At 38.4% G+C, this 21,467-nt stretch overlaps 1 protein-coding gene and 1 long non-coding RNA gene across 5 annotated transcripts; one reads left to right on the top strand and one right to left on the bottom strand.

The window, feature by feature from the left end:
• Positions 1-285: 285 nt before the first annotated feature.
• Positions 286-5,687, bottom strand: DNAJC19 (DnaJ heat shock protein family (Hsp40) member C19). The gene is made up of 6 exons (XM_046659900.1): positions 5,525-5,687; positions 4,597-4,648; positions 4,445-4,518; positions 3,305-3,384; positions 2,487-2,557; positions 286-882 (listed from the first exon to the last, which is right to left on the bottom strand). The coding sequence occupies exons 1-6, from the start codon at positions 5,525-5,527 to the stop codon at positions 812-814; spliced, it is 351 nt and encodes a 116-aa protein (XP_046515856.1). The 5' UTR covers positions 5,528-5,687; the 3' UTR covers positions 286-811.
• A 58-nt stretch (positions 5,688-5,745) lies between these two features.
• LOC124238318 (uncharacterized) lies at positions 5,746-11,148 on the top strand. Of its 4 annotated transcripts, XR_006888282.1 has the most exons (5): positions 5,775-5,824; positions 7,160-7,237; positions 7,346-7,836; positions 8,640-8,898; positions 9,060-11,148. It is a non-coding gene; the product is annotated as an uncharacterized LOC124238318 (long non-coding RNA). The 4 variants fall into 4 exon arrangements; XR_006888284.1 differs by lacking the exon at positions 7,160-7,237 and having other exon boundaries at positions 5,767-5,824; XR_006888280.1 differs by lacking the exon at positions 7,346-7,836 and having other exon boundaries at positions 5,774-5,824.
• Positions 11,149-21,467: the final 10,319 nt, after the last annotated feature.

Genomic DNA, 21,467 nt, shown 5'->3' with positions numbered 1-21,467 from the left:
TGGTTAAGATCCTTAGATATTTTATGTTAGACTAATAGTAAGCCATTTGCTCTCAAATGTCATTTAAATTTATCAGTGTATAAACTCTCAAGGAACAAGCTGGATATTTTGCTAATGGGGCATTTCAGTTTTCCATTTTGCTAACTGTTTAAGCTTGGTCATAACAAATGCAAAACTTTAATGTAAAAATGTAATCAAAGTAATTAAAAAATGGTCAGTTTCTTTAAGAGGCTAGCTGAATATGATGCAAATTCTTTGATGAAAAACAAGACCTGTACTCAAATCTTTTATCATACTGTTTCAGTTTTTAATGTATGAAATCTGAGTGCTGGCAGGGATATACACATACCTACGCCAATTTCTTAGTCAAAGTTGTGGTTAAATTCACTTAAATTCAAGGTTCCAAGCAGCTGGGCCAGTTCTTTGTACCTTAACAGCCTTTCCTCCCTGAGATGAGTCCCTACTGTAACAGTCTGTGCTAATTCTATCATAATATTTATCACATATTGTACTTTAATTACCAGTTTATCAGTCTCCCATGAGAGTGGAGGTTCTTTGAAAGCAGACTGTCCTGTTCACTTTGCCTTGAAGTAGGTACCAAATTATTTGCTAAGTGAGTAATGAACAATATTTCTATTCAAATTGTATGTATTTATCCATAATTATTGAGTATTAATCTCTTATACCAAGGCTTTGATTTAGCTCACGCTAAATCATTTTTAAAATTTGTAGCTTCGAGGCTTTTTATTATAAAAAGCTGGTACTCATATACATAAACTAAGAAGAACTTAAAACTCATCATACATTTACTTCATTTTTTAGCTTGACCTTCCAGTAAATCTTTAGCTTCATTGATTTTGGCTGCTATATAAGGAGATCCTCCTATAGGAAAAAAGAAAAAGGATTAGTTATAACACAGATTCTCAATTTCTACGTGGTGAAAACTTACTTTCTTGTTTCAAGGATCCCTATGCTTATCAGAGAAGTGGAATTAGCAGAAATGGTATTTTGATTTTTAAAAATAACTTTGACATTGCAACTGGATCACCAAATATATGGTAATATATTTGACCAATGGGCAACAGAAGTGAGACACATAAGGGAGATTTCCACAAAAATGGCACCTTCTAAAATAGCATATGATAGGAATAGGATTAAAAAACCCCCACATACTTATGTGATTTTGAAATAGTGTAAGTTACCTATTCATGATGATTACAAATCATAAATGAACATATTTATTGTACTGTGTTGTTTTAAAACCATGATATTCTCAGCCTTCTAAGCTTTGTTGGAAAGACCCCACTTTACTTTAGATTGTCTTCTGTCCTTCATAGTTTTTCTCTTTTCCTTCTATTAATTGTCCCTTCACAATGATATCTACTCCTTTCTTACTGATCTGCTGGATTAGTGCTTTTCTTTTTTTAAAGAAGAGTGGCAACAGTTGTTAGCTCAGGTGTCAATCTCCCCCCACCCCGAGGAAGATTAGCTCTGAGCTAACATCTGCCAACCCTCCTCTTTTTTCTGAGGAAGACTGGCCCTGAGCTAACATCTGTGCCTATCTTCCTCTACTTTATATTTGGGACGCCTACCACAGCATGGCTTGCCATGTGGTGCCATGTCCACACCTGGGATCCGAACCAGCGAACCCCAGGCCGCCAAAGCAGAACCTGTGCACTTAACTGCTGCGCCACTGGGCCCCTGGATTAGTGCTCCTTAAAGTGTGGTCAGACCCGCAAACATCAGCATCAATACGAAGCTTGGTAGAAATGCAAATTTATGGGCTCCACCCTAGACTTACTGAATCAGAGGCCCTCCAGTTAATACAAGTTAAATTTCATAAACTATGCAGTCAGCTATCAAGCAATTACAACCCTGTTTAAAACTCAAAACCCTCTTTCTTAATGAAAAGCCTCTCCTATGAATGTAAAAGGATGTGAGCACTGGAACATGGATTTTGTGGTCTATATTTTGGTATTCCAAGGAATTAGTTCCTTTCTTTCAACACAGCCAAGGCTGCTTAGAAGAGTATCAGAAACGAATAAATACATCCTATAGGTTTCTAACTAGGTAACTTCTAGTTCAAAGGTCTAAATGAATAGGAAAAAAATCATGCTTTTAGTTTCATTAACTAAAACTGAACATTTCCTTAAGAATGTAGACCAACCCCCTACCAAACTGGTGTCAGCAGTATTTATGACTATTAGAAGCCACATTTTATCACAAGTGCAGATCTCAAAACATTGTTAACGCTTATCACCACTTTCAAATTATAACAGTAATTAGCTCTGCTCATTATTCTATACATACATTTTTCACTCAGAATTTATTCTTTAAAGACATCAAAAACAACAAATGGATCCAGCCTGCAAGACAGTGCTCACATACAGATTTAGGCATCTCCTTTGTAATAGCCAAGAGTTAGATAAAAAATTATAATCAGTCACTCCAACATCTTGTATAGAAAGAGTTTAATGACTACTTACCCTTGTCTGGGTGATTTAAAAGCATAATTCGTCGATGAGCATCTCTTATTTTTCCTTTATTGGCAGTAGGGCTAATTTAAAAAGGAAAAGGTATTGCTTCAGACTACTACTGGATCACATCAAAAAACTGTACATAAAAGCCAATTAAAGACAGTGTGAAACGAGTTAAGTCATCGTGACAGTATGACAAGCTGTTTAGGAGCCTCTTCCCTAACACACAAGGGAGATGAATATTCTGAATCTGGGAACTAAAGAAACAGCTCCTTAGAAAAATAAGGCATTCTCAAACAAAAATCTAGTTGAACTTGATAATATTCATTACAATAGTCCTTTTATTAAGAAGGAAAGCATGTTTAAGTATTTGGAAATGAAGGCAGCAAGTCACCATAAAAAATGTGTTAGCTATAGAGAACAACATTGGGCACTGTGATTGTTGAAAAGTCTATCTTTCAATGAATTAAAAAGTGCTTATGGGGCTGGCCCAGTGGCATACTGGTAAAGTTTGCACGCTCTGCTTTGGCATCCCAGGGTTTGCCAGTTCAGATCCCAAGCATGGACCTACACACTGACCATTAAGCCATGCTGTGGTGGCATCCCGTGTACAAAATAGAGGAAGATTGGCACAGATGTTAGTTCAGGGCCAATCTTCCTCAACAACGACAAAAAAGTGCTTATGTGCCAGTGTGCCTTCTCACTGGATTTTTATAGGGAGTGTTTAGATCCTAAAACTGTACATAACAACTCCCTCCAAATAAGAGAGAGAAGGTCTTACATTTGGTCATAGCTCTAGAATTGTAAAAAATATTAGAAATTATTACCTTACGCCTAGTATTAATGCTGCTTCCCGTTTTGTCATTTTGGGTTCAAACCCACCTCTGTAATAGCCACCACTGAAGGCCTAAAAGAGAAAATGCATTTGTAATAAAAGATTATTAGAATAAATTGAAAGTTGCTAAAAAAGTGTTTGTAAATGTTCATAGAACCAGTAGAAAAACAGACATTTCAGAGAACTTTAAGTGCAGTTCCCAGGGTATTTTAGCTTTAGAAGTAGCAACAAATATTTTAATGATCATTAAATGGATCATTTTTTCCCCAGACAACCTAAACTGTGTTGAAAATTTAAGACAAAAGGACAGTGCCTCAAAGCCAGTTCCTCTGGGAGTGAAGGAAAGATAGCCATGTCCAAGTCAGCCATGTTCTAGATAAAAATTTGATCTCAGAATATGACTATATGTTTTAGAACAAGAAGTACCTCAAGAAAAGGATTTAGAGCTCTTTTGAGACAAGTAGTTCAAGAGTATTTTGAGGTTCGAGGCAACTACTAAAATAAGACTTTAAGATATGTATTGAGAAAATCAGGCTATCAGGTCCTCTGACCTTATTACCTAAGAAATCATATTGGCAAAGCCTACCTTCACTCTATTCTGTCGCATTCAATCACAACAATAGAAATAAATACTCAACAGGCTGTCACAGCCAAATTCACTCTGAACTATGATACTAGAAGGTATGATCATCACCTCCAGTCATACTCTATAGCCTAATTAACTGCAGTGCCACCCAAGTATGTGAGGGAGTGCCAGGGCCACACAGTAAGAATGGATCACTTCAGATCCCTAGATCCCTCTGTGCTTGTGACGGAGAGCAGAGGAAGGAGGGCAAGAATGTGGACGGATGATGCCGAAGTAAATAGTATATAAACAATAAAGTGATATTAACTTTCATGACACTAGCATTGTTATCACCTCTGCCCCAATTCTGTTAGACATAACATTTGATTTTTTAGGGTAGCATCGTTACAATACTTAGAACTTCTAAACCCTCCTTGTGGAAAGCAAGAGAAGGGGGCCAAAGCAATCACTTAGAACTTCAAGTTTGGAATCCTACCTTCTTGAGTGTGGCTCTAGGCTTAATACGTAGGCAGCAAAGAATTAGCAAGAATGTTTAGTAAGACTTACAGATTTTGGTAGACTTTGAAAAACTTGTTTTACTTGAGGCTCCATATGCTTCATAGCTTGCAAAACATAACGGCCTAAAAACAAAATCAACAGAGTAATTAAAAAGTCCCCAAACGCCCTACTTCACTTCCACCCCCAAACCATAAACAAACCTGCAAATCCTGCAGCAGCAATGGTCAGTCCAACTGCTACCACTGTAGTGGCCTGGTAAGGGGAAGCAGAGTAAATATTTACTTCTCTAATTCCCACCCTTCCCTATCATACCCATTCTCTCATCCCAACTCATTACAAGTTTTATTTCAATGGGAGAAACAAGGTTAAGGGTGAAAATATTCTGCCCAACGATCCTTTAAAACTATTGCAACTTTTCTACCTGATGCCTTATGAAGGTTTGGGATTTTCATGACGGAATAAAAGGGCAAACTGATCTGCTAATTTACTTTTACAACAGTGAAAAAGATGATTTCCTTTCTTTGAAATCCTCTCTCTCACCTCGGAGCGCATGGAATCACATTAAAGTTCAATCAAGAGCAACAGAAGTTAAGTTTCTGTTAGGAAAGGAAGAACTGTTTACAGAGGGTTCCTGTAAAATACTGACAATCTATTTTCAACGTTCAACGAGGGCTTAAACTAGGAGACTAGCTTTCCAGAGCCTTCGGCACTGTTTCGCCTCACGATTACAGACAACAGGAGAGAAGCCCGAATATGTTCAGGAATCGAGAAGAGATGAGTTAGCAAGAACCAAGGGGAAAGATAAAGCAAAGCAGAGAAAAGACTGTGGGAATGTGTTATGGGAAGGGCAGGTATAACTAAACTCGTTCCCACTAATCTCCGAGCCCAGGCGGCGGCGGACCAAGGGCCGGGACCCTCTGCGGAAGGACCGTGTAAGAACACAAAGGCCCGAGGGGGTGGGGGGCGGCCAACAGCTCTGTGTGCTGGAGAGGGTGGCTCTCCGGGGCCCTCCACCCCCAGCCCAGCGCCGCACCAGGCGGACCACCTCGGCTCCTCTCCTCCGAGGCCACGAGCTGAGGCTGGGGCGTGGGCCCGAGATCGCCCAGGAGAGCAGCAAGCCGCACTCACCATGGCTCCGGCTCAGCTCCCCTGCCTCCGCCGGGAGCGCGGCTCATCCCAGCCCAAAGCCCGCAGCCACCACCCGCACGCTGTACCAGAAAGCGCCGCGGCCACCAGCACCAGGTACCACCCGCCCAGACGGGCGCCGCAGCAAGTACGGCAGTGGCGGCCGCAAACTAGGCCGGAAAGTGTCGTAAAAGGGGGACTCACAGACGGGGAAGAAAAGGTCGCTCAAGCAGAGGGCAGCTGGAGAACGCCGCTTCGGATTGGTTGATGGGTGGGCGGATCGCCTCCTCACTGAGCTCAAAGGTGGGGCGTCTCTGTGTTTTGCTGTTTGCTCCTGGGCCGAGGGTATTTGAAAATTCCTGCTGGGAAGGGTATTGGTATAAAAGGGCACGAGCAAATACTGTGTAGTCTTACTCAGAATGTTTTTTCCCTACCTCTCAGCACCTCTGTTTGCCATTTTTGTTTATAATTGTCGACGGTTATGAATATCCTTAAACCGGATCAGTTCCACCATGAAGCCAGATAAATATGTAGCAACCCAGTATGGCAAACGAGATGTCCCAGAAAACCAAATGAACGAACTACATTGTGTTTCAGGGGTCACTAGGTAGCATTCTTTTGTTAAAAGAATTTTACTTAAATATGTGACTTGACAGAACCTTGTGTGAACGTTGGGGGTTTTGTTGTGTAGAATGAAGTTACCACTTCAAACACGGTTAATATTCTGATCATGGGATCTCAAAATCCCCACAACTGAAGAGTGCTATTTAAAATTTCTCCCCCACTCCTCAAAATAAAAAGTAAGATTTGGTTTTGCCCTTATAGGGCATCAGTTTCATGTACCTCTACATAAATGCTTGAGAAGAGAAAAATAACGGAAGTTTTACAATACAATGTTTGGATGATCAAAATAAGTTTGGAGTTGCTTCCCACTTAGAACTTACAAAGTATTAGAAATCTGTTTACAGTGCAATGAAATTCTGCTGTGATGAACTGGTTGGTTATTAGACAAATAAGCAAATTTATTGGCTTTGTTTTCCTCATCTATAAAAAGATTCTGTATTTGGATCTCCAAGAGCTCTTCTAGCCCTGAGATTTTTGTAATGTAATTTATTGTCAACAGATGACCCAGGACTAAGACACTAGTGTTAAGTATACATCTTCCTCTCTTGCCTCTCTTTTATCTAACTTTCCCCCACCAACTACAAAATAAATAATCAAGTGAGGCGTAAGAACTTGGGACCAAATTGGCCAGAAACAAGCTAGATTGCTGCTTGAAAAAACTTCTTCTTATGCATATTTTTGGCATGTACAGATGGCATTCAGCTTGCTTGAGGAATGGATTATCATAAAGAAGCCCAGCCTCTGGGAACCAGAGATGGGCAAAGCAGGGAGACACTTGGAGGTGAAGTGGAGATAGCCCTGTTTTTGGAGGCAAATCAAACTAGATGTACAGCCTGGCCCTGTCATTTACTGGTTGTGTGACTTTGGACAAGTTATTTCTGACTCTGAGTTTTCTCACTCGTAAGACAAGGGTAATGATGACTATATTGCCAAATTTTTGTGAGGATAGAGATTATGTACATAGTGTGCTCTTCACATAATTATCACTTAGTGTGTGGCTATTATTCTTACCAGGGAAGTCAGAGTGCAAATTGGTGTGCAAAGGCCTTCTCAGAGGTGTCTCGTGACACCTCACTCAAGGATGTAAATTTGGTAAGCCCTTCCTTACCCACTAAAGACATGCAAAGAACCTTTAAAAGTAACCTTTTTAAATGTTTGTCAATGATGAATGGATAAATAATCATTCTTTGCTGCTTCTAGCTTCTGGTGACTGCCAGCATTCCTTGACTTGTGACTTCATCACTTCAATCTTCAAGGAAGATCAGTATCTTGAAATCTCTCTCTACTCTGTCTTCACATTGCCTTTCTCCTCTGTGTGTAGAATCTTCTCTGCCTCCCTCTTAAGGGATAGATGTAATTGCATTATGGGCCTACTCCTATAATCCAGGATAATCTCCCCGTATCAAGACAATGAACTTAATCATAGATGCTCAATTGAATCATAGATTCTTAACTTAATCATGGATCCTTAACTGAATCGTTAGTTTCTGTTAAGAATCTTAGCTGTGAAGACTTTGCCACGTAAGGTAACATTTACGGGTTCCAGGTTTTATGACCTGATATCTTTGGACACCATTATTTAGTTGACTATAGAGAATAAGAGAAGATAAAAGTGAGGACTAGCAGGGACAAGAGAATGAGAGAGGACTCAAGCACATCTGCTCAGTTTCTCCTCCAAGTTTGTCAGTCAGGTAAGTCACTTCTTGGGGAAGAATAAGTGAGAGGTGAGAGGGAGTAGCTAGAAGTGTTCTTGCATTGTGGCTTTCAAACACTTTTTGACCATGACTCTTTGTAAGAAATATATTTTACATTATCACTCAGGGAACAAATACATAACTGAACACACACACACACTTTGAATTTAATGTGTATTTAAACTGAATTTAATTTTTTTGAGACAATAGTTACCCGTATTTCATGAAACGCATGCTGGTCTTTTATGTCCCCTCCCCTCCCCCCCACAAAATGCTAGGAACTCCATTAAGTTTATAGCCCACTAATTGGTCATGATCTGAAGTTTGGAAAACATCACTCCATAAAAATCCACACTTGGAAATATGCCAGGCAAATAAGAATTGTTTTTTTTTTTCCCTTAAAACCTTTGTGCCAGGGGCCAGCCCCATGGCTGAGTGGTTGAGTTTGCATGCTCTGCTTTGGTGTCCCAGAGTTTCTTCCGTTCAGATCCTAGGTACGGACCTAGCACCCCTCATCAGGCCGTGCTGAGGCGGTGTCCCACATAGCACAACAAGAAGGACCTACAACTAGGATATACAACTATGTACTCATGGGCGTTGGGGAGAAGAAGGAAAAAAAAAAAGAGAGAGAAGATTGGCAGCAGATGTTAGCCCAGGTGCCAATCTTTAAAAAAAAGCTATGTGCCAGACTTGTGCTAAATATTTTATGTAGATTATTTCACTTCACTCTATGACAGTACTATTTATTTCTCTTTTGCAGATAAGGATATTTTGGCTGATATATTTGTTTTCTTCTCTAGATCCCTTCTCTACCATTTTCCATTCTGCTCTGTGTCCCAGAGGAGTACAGGAGGTTAGGAGGCTGACTTTAACAGACTGCATCAATGGGCTCTCTTGTCGTCTGGCTTGGAGTTCAGTGATGTCTGAGATCAGAAGATCAGAAAACAGGAGGAGAGTGAGTTCATGGTCTTCATTTCTCCATCTTCCTTCCTGTTGGTTGCCATAGGCTGCCCAAGTTTGTCCACTGAAGAATACAGTTCCTGCTGTGTGTGTGTTCAGGTAATTACTCCCATTCCTTGCTCCCTAAGGTCTAAGGTTAATAATGACTCCATTATCTGCCTGCTAGCTTGCTGGACACAGGACACGTGACCATCATTTGCTAATTTCCCTTTATCCTGTCCACACCTTTATAAACTCTCTTTTTATTAAATTCTCCTCAGTTACTCCAGTTGGGTATGCCATCTGTTTCCAGCATGGATGGGGACCGTTATAAGAGGCAACTGCAATATTTCAAGTAGGAGATGGTGATAAGCAATGGAAGTGGAAACAAGTGGCTGGACTCCTGCTTATATTTTGAAGGAAAAGCTGATAGAATTTGTTGATGGATGAGAAGTGGTGTGTGAGAGAAGGGAAAGATTTAGGAGTGACTCCAAGGCTATGGGCTTGAGCAGCTGGAAGGATGGAGTTGCCACTTAATGGACTGGAAAGTCTTCCTGAAGAGCAAATTGAGGGTGGGAGCTTTTGTCATGTGAAGTTTGAAGTATCAACTAGATATCTAAGGAATGTTTTCAAGTAGGCATTTGGATATACAAGTCTGGTGTCAAGAGAGAGATCTTGAAGTCATCAGCTCATAGATGGTCTTTAAGGCCATGGAACAGATGACATCGTCCATTGCGTGAGTGGAGAGAGAAGAGAAATAAGGGCTGTGTTTTGGGATCATCTATATTTGAAATTTGAGGGGGTGAGGAAAACCCCAGAAAATTGGACTGAAAGGGGTGACCAGAAACCAGGTGCGGGTGGTGTCCTGGAAGCCAAATGCAGAAAATATTCAATGGAGAAACTGTGTAAAAATGATGCTAATAGTCAAATAAAAGAACAACTGAGTATTGACTACTAGAGATCATTGGTGATATTTATGAGAAGAGTTTCTGAGACATGATGGAGACAAAAGTCTGATTGGAGTGGATTCAAGAAAGGATGGGAGGAGAAAGAGTGGACATATAGGTTATAAGAAATCTCTTCCAATGAATTTTGCTGAAAAGGGAATTAGAGAAATAGGGCAGTACCCAGAGGGAGAAGCAGTATAAGGAGAGTTTTTTCGTTTTTGTTTTTTTAAGATGGAAGAAATAAAAGCATGTTTATCTGCTATAGGAATGATCCTATAAAGGGGGAAAATTTGACAGAATTCATTGAGTCATGTAATTTAAGAATGAGAAGAAAATGTAGGACCATTTTTTCCCCCAATCGCTTTGTTTTATTAGTGAGGAAACTGGGCCTCAGAGGGGTTGACTAACTTTCCTGAAGCCCTAACAGAGTCCGGTAATTGCTCACCCTTTTTGTCCACTTTCCACATGTGTATAATGTTAGCGTCATAAGATGAGAGGGTCGTCAAATTGTCTTTCCCTGTATTTCCTTACCACTTTGTTTAGGAATTATCTTAGATTTGGATTAATGGGATCTAACTTCCTGACTAGCAGCCATTTAGCCCAGGGAATCTTTTGTAGGCAGCTGCTCACGTAATGCTATATGTACAACTAAATGGCACTCAATAAATATGTCCTTCCCTTCCCTTATCCTTCATTCCACTCCTTTTTATTCTCTCTAATGATCTCCTTTCCTCCAGTGATTCTGCCATGACCTGGCAATCTACCATTGGGAATTCATCCTATTGTCTCCTGTTTGGATATGAATATTCTTGGTAAATGATCATACTGAGCTATGATCAGCAGACTCCTCTGTGAAATGTTTTAAGAGATCCTTTCGGTGTTGTAACTAGCAAAAGGAATACTTTATTTGGAGTGCAGAAAGGAAAGAAGAGAAAAGAGATTTAGAGAAGAGGGACTGAAGACAGGCCCTGTGGGAGTCACATGAGGACCTAGGCAGGGGGGAAGCAGAAGAGATCCTGGGAAGTGGGAAGGGAAGGCCCAAGGTCCACCCACTCTTTCCTCCAGTCCAGTGGCTCATCTGCTTCTAAGTCAGGTGACCCGCCCTTCCCTGTGGCTATTATAAAATAATTTATAACTGTTTCTCCTGTGATTTTCTCTCCCCTTTTCTCAGCTTGCTTCATTTTTTTCTCACTGCATCTGTTTTAATCTGACTTCCTGCTTTTCTTTCTAATTACAAGAACTGTTGTCCTCGTTTAGTCTGGAGCATGTGAGTGAAGGGCCACTCAGAGAGTTGCAATGTGTTTGACCAGAGTGACAGCACCCAGGAGGCGTGTATTTCTAAATAAAGACTCTGCTCTCTTCTCAGGCTGTGAGGAAGGAAAGTTGAGGCACGGAGGATTTCAGGGGAAACTTGGAAATTGGAGTAGCCTAGGTGCCTTTTCCCAAATGGAGATTTCCCAACCAGCCCTCCATTCCACTCCCTCTTTGCATGGCTTTCCCATTGCCTTTCTCAGTCCTTTTTGCCCCTTCCATAGCCAGGGTTCCAGTTGAATGCAGCAGCTTTATGCATTGAATAAATCGAGACTTCCCTGCTGAGCTGTCAGCAAATGGAAGTGACCAACAGAACTGTATGTGTAAGTGCATCTTGTGCCCGGGCTAGACAGACAAGCACAATTATTTGATTGCTGGAGATTGCCACTAAATGAGGGTGAAATAGTGGGTCTGAGACTTGTTGGTGAATATTATTAATAATATAGTGTCATGCATTAATAACATAGTGTCATGTGAAACAAAGCTACACTGGAGGGTCTGCCGGAAGTCCTGTTTTAAATCACATTTTCAGGGAGCTAGATGGTGGAGGAGACGAGAACTAATAAAGCAAGGTGTCTTTAAGCACCCATCTGGGAGTTTCAGTTTGACTTAGGCTAGTGTTAAGAGAATTGCCGTTGTGCGTTATTCGGTGGCCAGAATGAAGCATGGGATTCCTCCTTGGCTAGTAGTCATAAAAATCACATTACTGTAGTGCTCTACCGTGAAAAATCATCTTTATTCTCGGCATTAGAGTCCCTGAAGGGACTCTAATGAAAAACTTTATGAAATTCTTTCTGGCAACTGTGACGTCCTCAATTACTGCATAGTCAACTTCCTTAGCCCACCCACCACAGACGACCCGTCCAGACTCATCTCCACTTCTCCCTTCATAAACCTCATAGTCCTACCAAATGGAATTTGTTCCCGTTATTCTCCAGATGTGCCCTGAAGTCCACTGCCTCTGGGCTTTTACTCAAATCATTCCCTCCATTCCAAGTGCCCTTCCCCCATCCCCTCTCTGCCCCTCAGTTAAAGGCCTAGATCAAGTGTGTCTTCTGTGAAGCTGCCTTTGTTCATTCCTCTGGAACAGGTGTCCATGAACTTTTTATGTAAAGGGACAGATAGAAATTAGTCTCTGTATTATTTGTTTTATCAAAATGTAAAAATTATCCTTAGCTCACGGATCATTAAAAAATGGACTGCAGGATGAATTTGGCTCATGGGCCACAGTTAGCCAATCCGTGGTCTAATGTGATCTCCCCTTTCTCTGAACTCCTGTACAAATTTTGTTTCTGTTATATGTGCCCCTTTCACATCTAGCCTTGTATAGAAATTATTGGTATACAAGTATTTTCTCTATTGCGCTGAAGATCCTTGAGAGTACAGTTCATGTCTCATATACTCTATTTATTCCCCACAACATCTATTATAGAATCTGAACATAGAAAGTGCTCAAAGGATATTTGTAAAATGAGTGAGTAGATTACTTATAATATCTTCCAGCAAGAATAATTTATTTTCCGACTGTTCCAAGCCCTTAATTTTTTGATGGGTAGGTCTTCCACCTCTATCCTGACCCTGGACGCCTTAATAAGGCCACGTGTACCATAAATGCAACTGGTAATTGGAATATAATTTTTAGGTATCAAATATTGTACTCATTGAGCACTTATTACTTGCAAAGCTCTGAGAAAACATCAATGGACAAGACAGACAGAAACCTCAGCCATTGTGGTATTTTGCAGTCTAGGCTGGAAAGCACCTTCTTAATGTGAACTCTCCTCCTGAGATGTCTCAACTTCACTTTTCTATTTTTCAGATCATTGACTTAATAATAATATCTGCCACTTGGTTTACCAGAGTGCAAGATATAATAAAAACTATAACAGTAGAAGCTGACATTTATTGTATACAATAATAGACAGTTATAGAGATCCTTTTTAATATGTGCAACCACATAAGGGGTTTAATGAAGCAATTAACTGCATTTAGTTATTTTGTTGTCAATCTGGATAAACTGGTGATCACAGCTGTCACTTAACCAGATTACAGGAGATAAACCAGTTGACTAGAAGCAATATCTTGATCACAAGCTAAATTAAGCAACATCATTTAGAATAGGCACATAGTGGTTAATAATTGGTGATGGTTTAAAAAAATAACTTAGCTGGTAAGTGGAGGAGTAGAAATTTGATTTAGGGTCTGTTTGAATCCGAAGTCTAATCTTTCCAATGTAATCAAAATGATGTTGAATCATGTTGAGTTTTATTCTGAGCACAGATTTGCATTGAACAACAGAGAAGCAAAAAATAAAAATTAGAAACAAAAACAACTACATATACAATTAGTTGAAAGAAATTAAGATATTTTATGGTAATCTCTAAAGAAAAACGTCAAAAGAGGGAGGAAGTTCTTAATAGTGAGAAGGATTTCCTTAAGGTCCTTTTTCCCGGGGCCAGCCCCGTGGCACAGCGGTTAAATGTGCACGTTCTGCTTTGGCAGCCTGGGGTTTGCCGGTTTGGATCCCGGGTACGGACATGGCACCGCTTGGCATGCCATGCTGTGGCAGGCGTCCCACATATAAAATAGTGGAAGATGGGCACAGATGTTAGCTCAGGGCCAGTCTTTCTCAGCAAAAACAGGAGGATTGGCAGCAGATATTAGCTCAGGGCTAATCTTCCTCAAAAAAAAGAAGGTCCCTTTTCCTTATTTTATCTTTCTTACTGTCTGCTTCACACCAAATCCATTGCCAGAAAAAACTCTTAACTCTCCCAATTTTCCGCCAATGCTGTTTGCTCAACTCTTTTTTCTCTTGCCGCCACTCCTCAGTCTCTTTTATTCCCTTCTTTCAGTTACTCTGTCCATTCAAAGTTTTCCCATTCCTTTATATTTTCTCCCTCCCTGCAATATGCACTGTGATAGGTCTGATTGTAGGATGGCCCCCAAGATTCCTAACCACTGGTGTACACCCCCTGGATGATTCTATCTCCTTGGGTGTGGGCTGGACCTGTGAATATGGTGCGATCATCATCATCATCACCCCCTTGATTAGATTACGTAATATGGCAAAGGTGATGAGATAGTTACTCTGGTGGTTACATTACTTTATGTAAGACACCATCATAGCAGACTAGTGTGAGAGTCGTGTTTTTAAAGGCCTGTGGTTAGGACCTGAGGGTGGCCTCTAGGAGCTGAGAACAACCTCTAGGAGCTGACAGCCAGTAAGAAAATGGCACTTCAGCTCTGCAACTGCAAGCAGTGAATTCTCCAACGACTTCATTGAGTTTGGAAGAGGCCCTCAAGCCCCAGATGAGATTGTCGCCCTGGCAGACACCTTGATTTCAGCCTTGTGAGATCCTGAGCAGAGAACTCAGCTACAACGTGCCTAGACTTCTGACCTAGTGATATAATAAATGTGTTGTTCTAAGTCGGTACACTTGTGGTAATTTATTATACACCGATAGAAAACAAATACATGAACATTAATTTGGTTTGTGTGATGAGGTCCAGAAATATCTGGGGCAAGGAAATGGAGCATATTTATATTTCTGTTCCAGGCATTTACATTTTTGTATTTGTTATACCACTATTCCAATGGTTCTAGACTTTTTTTTTCTTACTGCAGTGCACAAACAATGTAAAACACTTGAAGAATATGTCATCCTTCTATCACAATGGTGGCTCCCTATACCTACGAATCTCTAAGGGTGGGGCTAAGGCTTGGGATATGCTTTGGCTTGAGAACTACTGCATTATAATATTTTAGGGACTGTTAAAACTGGGTCTACCACACACCTCTGGGCTAGGTCATACATTGACTTTGATTTCAAAGAGCTGGAGATTTTAAGTCACCAAAAGTTGGAGACCAGTGAGAAAGTTTTCACGTCTCCTCTTCCTGATAAAATTCAGTGCCAGACTTTTCCTAGATATAACCTGCCCTGCTCCCGCCCCTACCTAAAGATGGGATTCTTCAATCATCACATCAATTCTGGGCTCCAGGGAAAATTGTTACGGCTCTCTTGGTAATTATAGGTACCAGGTAGTGGGGATGCTTCCAAGTATCCACAGACCCAATGGTCTATGTTTGAGAGAGGTGCTGGTGGAGGTAGCGAAGGCATTAGGGCTCCTTTTATTAAATTTTTTCAGGGAAAAAATTGTAGACTAAGGTGACATCTAACATAACTCTTCTATCTTGTTGAAGACATAAAGATGTATGATTCTCCCTATTTTTTTCCTCTTCTTTTCTGTCAATATTCATGTAGAGAATTACATTCACTTCTTAATGTTAACACAATTTTGCATTCCTCAGCTGAATCATGGTATATTCATTCTTTTTATGTATTGCTGGATTTGGTTTGCCAATATTCTTTTTAGTGTTTGTACCTATGTTCACTCATGACATTGGCTTCTAATTTACATTTCTCATAATGTCATTTTCAGGTATTGATTTCAAAGTTATGCTAGCCTCATGAAATGAGTTGGGGAGAGTGGTAGGTTAGAAAAATGGCCCCCCAAATGGCATTCATGTCCTAATTCCTGGAATCTATTAATGTAACCTTATTTGGAAAAAAACGTCTTTGTAGGGGCATTATCCAAGTGGGCCCTGGATACCATGAAATGCATCCTTACAAGAGAGAGGCAGAGGGAGATTACACACAGAAGAGGAGAACACAGTGTAAGATGGAGGCAGAGATTGGAGTGATGTGGCCATAAGCCAAGGAATGCTAACAGTGCCCAGAAGCTGGAATAGGCAAAGAATGTGTTCTCTCCTAGAAGTTCCAGAGGGAGTGCAGTCCTAGTGACATCTTGATTTTGGCCTAGTGGAATTGGGGTTAAACTTCCGGCCTCCAGAACTGTGAGAGAATAAACTTCTGTTGTTTTAGGCCAGTTTGTGATAATTTGTTATGGCAGCCATAGGAAACTAATGCATGCAGTGTTCCCTATTTTTTTTTGTTTTAATTCTCTGGAAGAATGTGAAAAATTGATAGTATTTCCTAAACTGTTTGATAGAATTTACCAGTAAATACCTCTGAACTGGGATTTTCTTTTAGGGAAGGTTTTAATTATAGATTTAATTCCTTTAATAGTTATAGAAATGTCAGTATTTTCTGTTTCTCTTTGGTAAGTTATGTATTTTTTAGGACTTTTTCCCTTTAAACTTCCAAATTCAATGGCATACAGTTATTTAAAATATCCTCTTAATATCTTTGTAGTGTCTGAATTATCTATAATGGTGTCCTCTTCATTCCTCACTTGAGATAGCTATGCCTTCTTGCTTATCTCTTGATCAGTCTCATTAGATGTTTATCAACTGAAATAGTTTTGTAGAGAACTGAAATTGGCTTTATCTTCACTATTATATGTTTGCTTTTGATTTTATATTAGTTTTTGCTCATATTTTTACTATTTCCTTCTTTCTATTTATTTTGTGTTTATTTTGCTCTTCATATTCGAACTTCTTGTGATGTTTGCTTAACTGATTAATTTTCATCCTTTCCTCTTTTCTAATGTATGCATTTAAGACTATGAATTCCCCTCTAAGCATTGCTTTAGCTATATCCCACAAATTTTGATATGTAGTGTTTTTATCATTCAATTCCAGATTTTCCTAATTTCTATTGAGACTTCTTCTTTGATCCTTTGTCTGTATAGAAGTGAATTTATTCATTTTCAAGCTTAAGGGTTTTATAGTTGCTTTAAAAGAAATTGACTTCTAGCAAAATTTCAGTGGGATCAGAAAGCATTCTATATTATTTGATTTTTTGAAATTTCTTCAGACTTGCTTTATAACTCAGGTTATGGTCACTTTTAATAAATATTTCCTGGGTATTTGAAAAAGATATGTTTTCTGCCATCGTTTGATATATTTCATTATGTTGTTTGCTATAATATTCAAATCTTCTATATCTTATTATTTGTCTGTTTGTTCTATCACATTCTGAGAGAGGAATGTTAAAATCGTCCACTGTAATTGTGGATTTCTCTATTTCGGCTTTTAATTCTTTTGATTTTTGCTTTATGTATTTGGAAGCTATGTTAGCGTGCATGGAAATTCATAATTATTATATCTTCCTGTTGGATTGACCTTTTATCCTTATGAAAATTTTTTTATCTTTAGTAATATTGCTTGCCTTAAAGTTTTTTGTCCTGATCTTAGTACACTTATAGCAATTTTCTTTTGGTTAACCTTTGTGTGCTGTACCTTTTCACTTAATTTCACTTTCAATGTTATTTATTTATATTAATGTACTCTTGTAAGCAGCATAAACTTGAGGATGTTTAAAAATCTAATTTGATAATCTTAGTCTTTTCATTTGTCTATTCAGTCCATTTATATTTAATATAATTAATAGTGTATTATTTGTTTTCTAATTGACCCTCTTATTCCATATTCTCTTTGTCCTTTCTTGCCTTCTGTTAGATTAGTCAAATGTTTTGTTTTTTAAATTCCATTTCTGCTCCTCTATTACTTGTTGGTTACACACTCTTACAATTCTTCTAGTGACTACTTTGGATAGTACAGCAAGAATCTGTGACTTACTAAAATCTAATATAAATTAGTACTCTGCCATTTCCTAAAAGATTTTTTCACTTTCTGCTTTTTGTGTTATTGTTTTCATGTATTTTAATTGCACATGTATTTTATTTATTTATTTGTTTATTTATTAAAGATTGGCTCTGAGCTAACATCTGTTGCCAATCTTTTTTTTTTTTCTTCTTCTCCCCAAAGTCCCCCAGTACATAGTTGTATATTCTAGTTGTATGTCCTTCTAGTTGTACTATGTGGGACACTGCCTCAGCATGGCTTGATGAGCGGTGCTAGGTCGGTGCCCAGGATCCAAAGCAGCAAGACCCTGGGCCACCAAAGTGGAGCATGCGAGCTTAACCATTTCACCATGAGGCTGGCCCCTGTACATGTATTTTAAATAGCAGAAACTTTATTTTTATTTTATACAGTCAATATTTACCATTTCTGTTGTTCTTTATTCTTTTGGTTTTTCTCTTCTTCATTTACACGTCTCTGTTTGTGATCACATTCCCTCCACCTGAAGAAATATTTTAATTTTTCTTTAAATGCAAGTCTATTGGTGACCTACAGTTTTTGTTTGCTTGGAAATATCTTTGTTTTGTTTTATTTATTAAAGGATATATTTGCTATATATACAATTATAGATTAACAGCTAATTTCTGTCATCGCTTCAGATAGATCATTTCATTGTTTCTGGCTCCCATTGTATTCTGGTGAGAAGTAAGATCTCAGCCTAATTTTGTATGCTTATCATTTTTCTTTGTGTGCTTTTAAGTTTTTCTCTTTATCTTTTTTCTTCAGCAATTTTTTTTTTTTTTGAGGAAGGTTAGCCCTGGTCTAACATCTGCCACCAATCCTCCTCTTTTTGCTGAGGAAGATAGTCCCTGAACTAACATCCGTATCCATCTTCATGTACTTTGTACGTGGGATGGCTGCCACAGCATGGCTTGATGAGCGAGGCATATGTCCACACCTGGGATCTGAACTAGTGAAACCCGGACTGGCAAAGTGGAGCACATGAACTTCACTGCTATGGCACCAGGCCAGCACCTTTTGCAATTTTAATATAATGTTCCTACATATAGATTTTTTAAAATTTGCGCTTCTTGGGGATAGTATTTTTTCAAGAACCTGTGGATTTTGTTTTCATTTTGAAAAATTTTGAGTCATATTTCTTCAAGTATTGTTTTTACCTTGTTTTCTCTTTTTTCTTTCTGAAATCTCAATTAGATGCATGTGAAAATTTCTTACTCTGTTTTCCTTTACTCTGTAAATTAGTTATCTTTGACTGAGTAACAAATTATCCCAAAACTATGGCTTAAAACAACAAACATTAGTTATCTCACAGTTTCTTTAGATCAGGAATTAAGGAGCAACCATCATTCTGGCTCAAGCTCTCTCATGAGGTTGCAGTCGAGATGTTGGCCAGAGCTGTAGTCATCTAAACATTTGAATGGGGGTGAAGAGAACTCTTTCAAGATGGCTCACTCACATGGCTGTTGAAAGGAGACCTCAGTTCTTCACTACATGGACCGATCTATAATGCTGCTCAAGTATCTTCATGATGTGGTATCTGACTTTCCCCACATTGAGGGAAATGAGAGAATGCAAGGAACAGATTGCAATACCTTCTGTGACCTATTCTTGGAAGTCATACACTGTTATGTCTGCCATATTCTATTTGTTAGAAATGAGTTAATTCTATTATTAATTGAGTTAATAAGTGTATAAGGGTTTCAATTTCTCTGCATCCTCACCAACACTTCTTAGTTTCTGTTTTTCATTATATCTATCCTACTGGCTGTGAAGTGATGTTGTGGTATCATCTGAAATGATTTAATTATGTGCTACAGGCATAACTTGTTTTATTGTGCTTCACTGTATTGCATTTTACAGTTATTGTGTTTTTTACAAGACCCTCCACTAGCAAAAACGTTACAACTTGCTGAAGGTTCAGATGGTGGTTAGCATTTTTTGGCAACAAAGTATTTTTTAAGTAAGGTATGTACATTGTTGTTTTAGACATAATGCTATTGCACACATAAAAGACTACAGTATAACGTACATAGAACTTTTCTATGCACTGGGAAACCAAAAAATTCATGTGATTTGCTTTATTATGATATTTGCTTTATTGTGGTGGTTTGAAATTGAACCCACAATATATCCAAGGTATGCTAGTATATACAATAGACCCATTTCAGATTCAAAAACACAAATAGGTTGAAGGTAACAGAATGGAAAAAGATATACTATGCAAATGGCAATGAAAAGAGCTAGAATAGCTATACTAATATCAGCTAAAACAGAATTTAGAACAAAAATTGTTACTAGAGACAAAGAATGATGTTTCATAATGATAAAAAAGGCCAATCAACCAAGAAGATATAATATTTATAAATACATGCACATCTAACAACAGAGCCCCAAAATACATGAATAAAAAAGCTGATGGAATTAAAGAAAGAAACAGACAATTCAACAAGAAGAGCTGGAAATTTCAATACCCTCGTTTTCAACAATGTGTAGAACAGCTAGACAGAAGGTCAGACAGGAAACAGAAGACTTAAACAACACTGTAAACCAACTAGACCTAACAGACATCTATGGAACACTCCACTCTGTAACAGAAAATTACGTTCTTCTCAAGTACACATGGAATATCCTCCAGGATATAACATATGCTAGGCCATAAAACAAGACTCATTAATTTAAGAGATTGAAATCATAGACATATATTCTCTGATGACAATGGAATGAAACTCAAAATCAATAACAAAAGGAAATTGGGAAAAGTAAGCATCTGAAATGAACATGAACATTCTTTGTTCATTTTGCCGAACTCTACCTTTTAGTTGAAGAGTTTAATCTGTTTAAAATTTAATGTAATTACTGATAAGGCAGGAATTATATCTGCCATTTTGCTGTCTGTTTTTAATGTGTCTTATTTCTCTTTTGTTCCTCCAGTCCTCCATTAATGCTTTCTTTTGTGTAAAACAGATATTTCCTAGTATACTATTTTAATTCTTTTGTCATTTCTTTTCCTTTGTATTTTAAAGTTTTTTTCTTAGTGGTTACCTTGAGGATTACTGTGAATGTATTGATTTATAACAATCTTGTTTCAATTAATACCAAGTTAATTTCAGTAGTGTATAAAAACTTTGCTCCTATATAGGTCCACTCCCCTCATGCCCTTATGCTGTTATTGTCATGAAAAGCATCTTTATAATTTGATGTGCCCAAATTGTATTGTGCAGTTGTCATTTAAATTAGATAGAAAAAATTATTTAAAAAATACATTTATACTACCTTTTATATTTACCTATGTAGTTAACTTTATTGGTACTCTTTATTTTGTGTTGCTGTCCAGTGTCCTTTCATTTCAATCTAAAAAATTTCATTTACTATTTCTTGTAAGACAGATTTGCTTGAGAAGAACTGTCTTAGTTTTTGACTATGTGGTAATGTCTTAATTTCTTCATTTTTGAGGGTTAGTCTTGCTGGCTATAGAATTCTTGGTTGATAGTTTAATTTTTTCAGTACTTTGAATATGTCATCCCACTGCCTTCTGGCCTCTATAGTTTCTGATAGGGAATTAGCTGTTAATCTGATTGAGAACCCCTTGTGTGTGATGAGTCACTTCTCTCTTGCTTTTTGGTAATGACAAGCCTTATGAGAAGGATCTTACAGAAAACAATGTCTCAGATCAAATAATGACTCCTCTTTGGGAATGAGCCTCTGAAAGAAATCCAGGTCTGTTCTGCTCCCTCCAGTACCAGAATATGAGTTGTTTTTCCAAGGCTGCTGAAGAGCTGGGAAGCAAGAGATGAGAGTATGGTAAGTTAAAATGGCACAAACTCACTGTTCTTATCAAGATCTAGCAGTTTTTCTTGACTAAATGC

The sequence above is a fragment of the Equus quagga genome, chromosome 4, assembly GCF_021613505.1.
Source record: "Equus quagga isolate Etosha38 chromosome 4, UCLA_HA_Equagga_1.0, whole genome shotgun sequence".
Lineage (NCBI taxonomy): Eukaryota > Metazoa > Chordata > Mammalia > Perissodactyla > Equidae > Equus > Equus quagga.
The sequence above is the reverse complement of the archived record's forward strand: the minus strand, read 5'-3'. Positions and strand labels throughout refer to the sequence as shown.

Bases quoted from the DNA above. Each gene is read 5' to 3' on its own strand.
- DNAJC19 (XM_046659900.1), bottom strand. The intron at 2,558-3,304 runs GTAATAATTTCT...TTTTTAAATTAG, and splicing joins GCATTAATACTAGGCGTAAG to CCCTACTGCCAATAAAGGAA. The intron at 883-2,486 runs GTAAGTAGTCAT...TTTTTCCTATAG, and splicing joins TTTAAATCACCCAGACAAGG to GAGGATCTCCTTATATAGCA.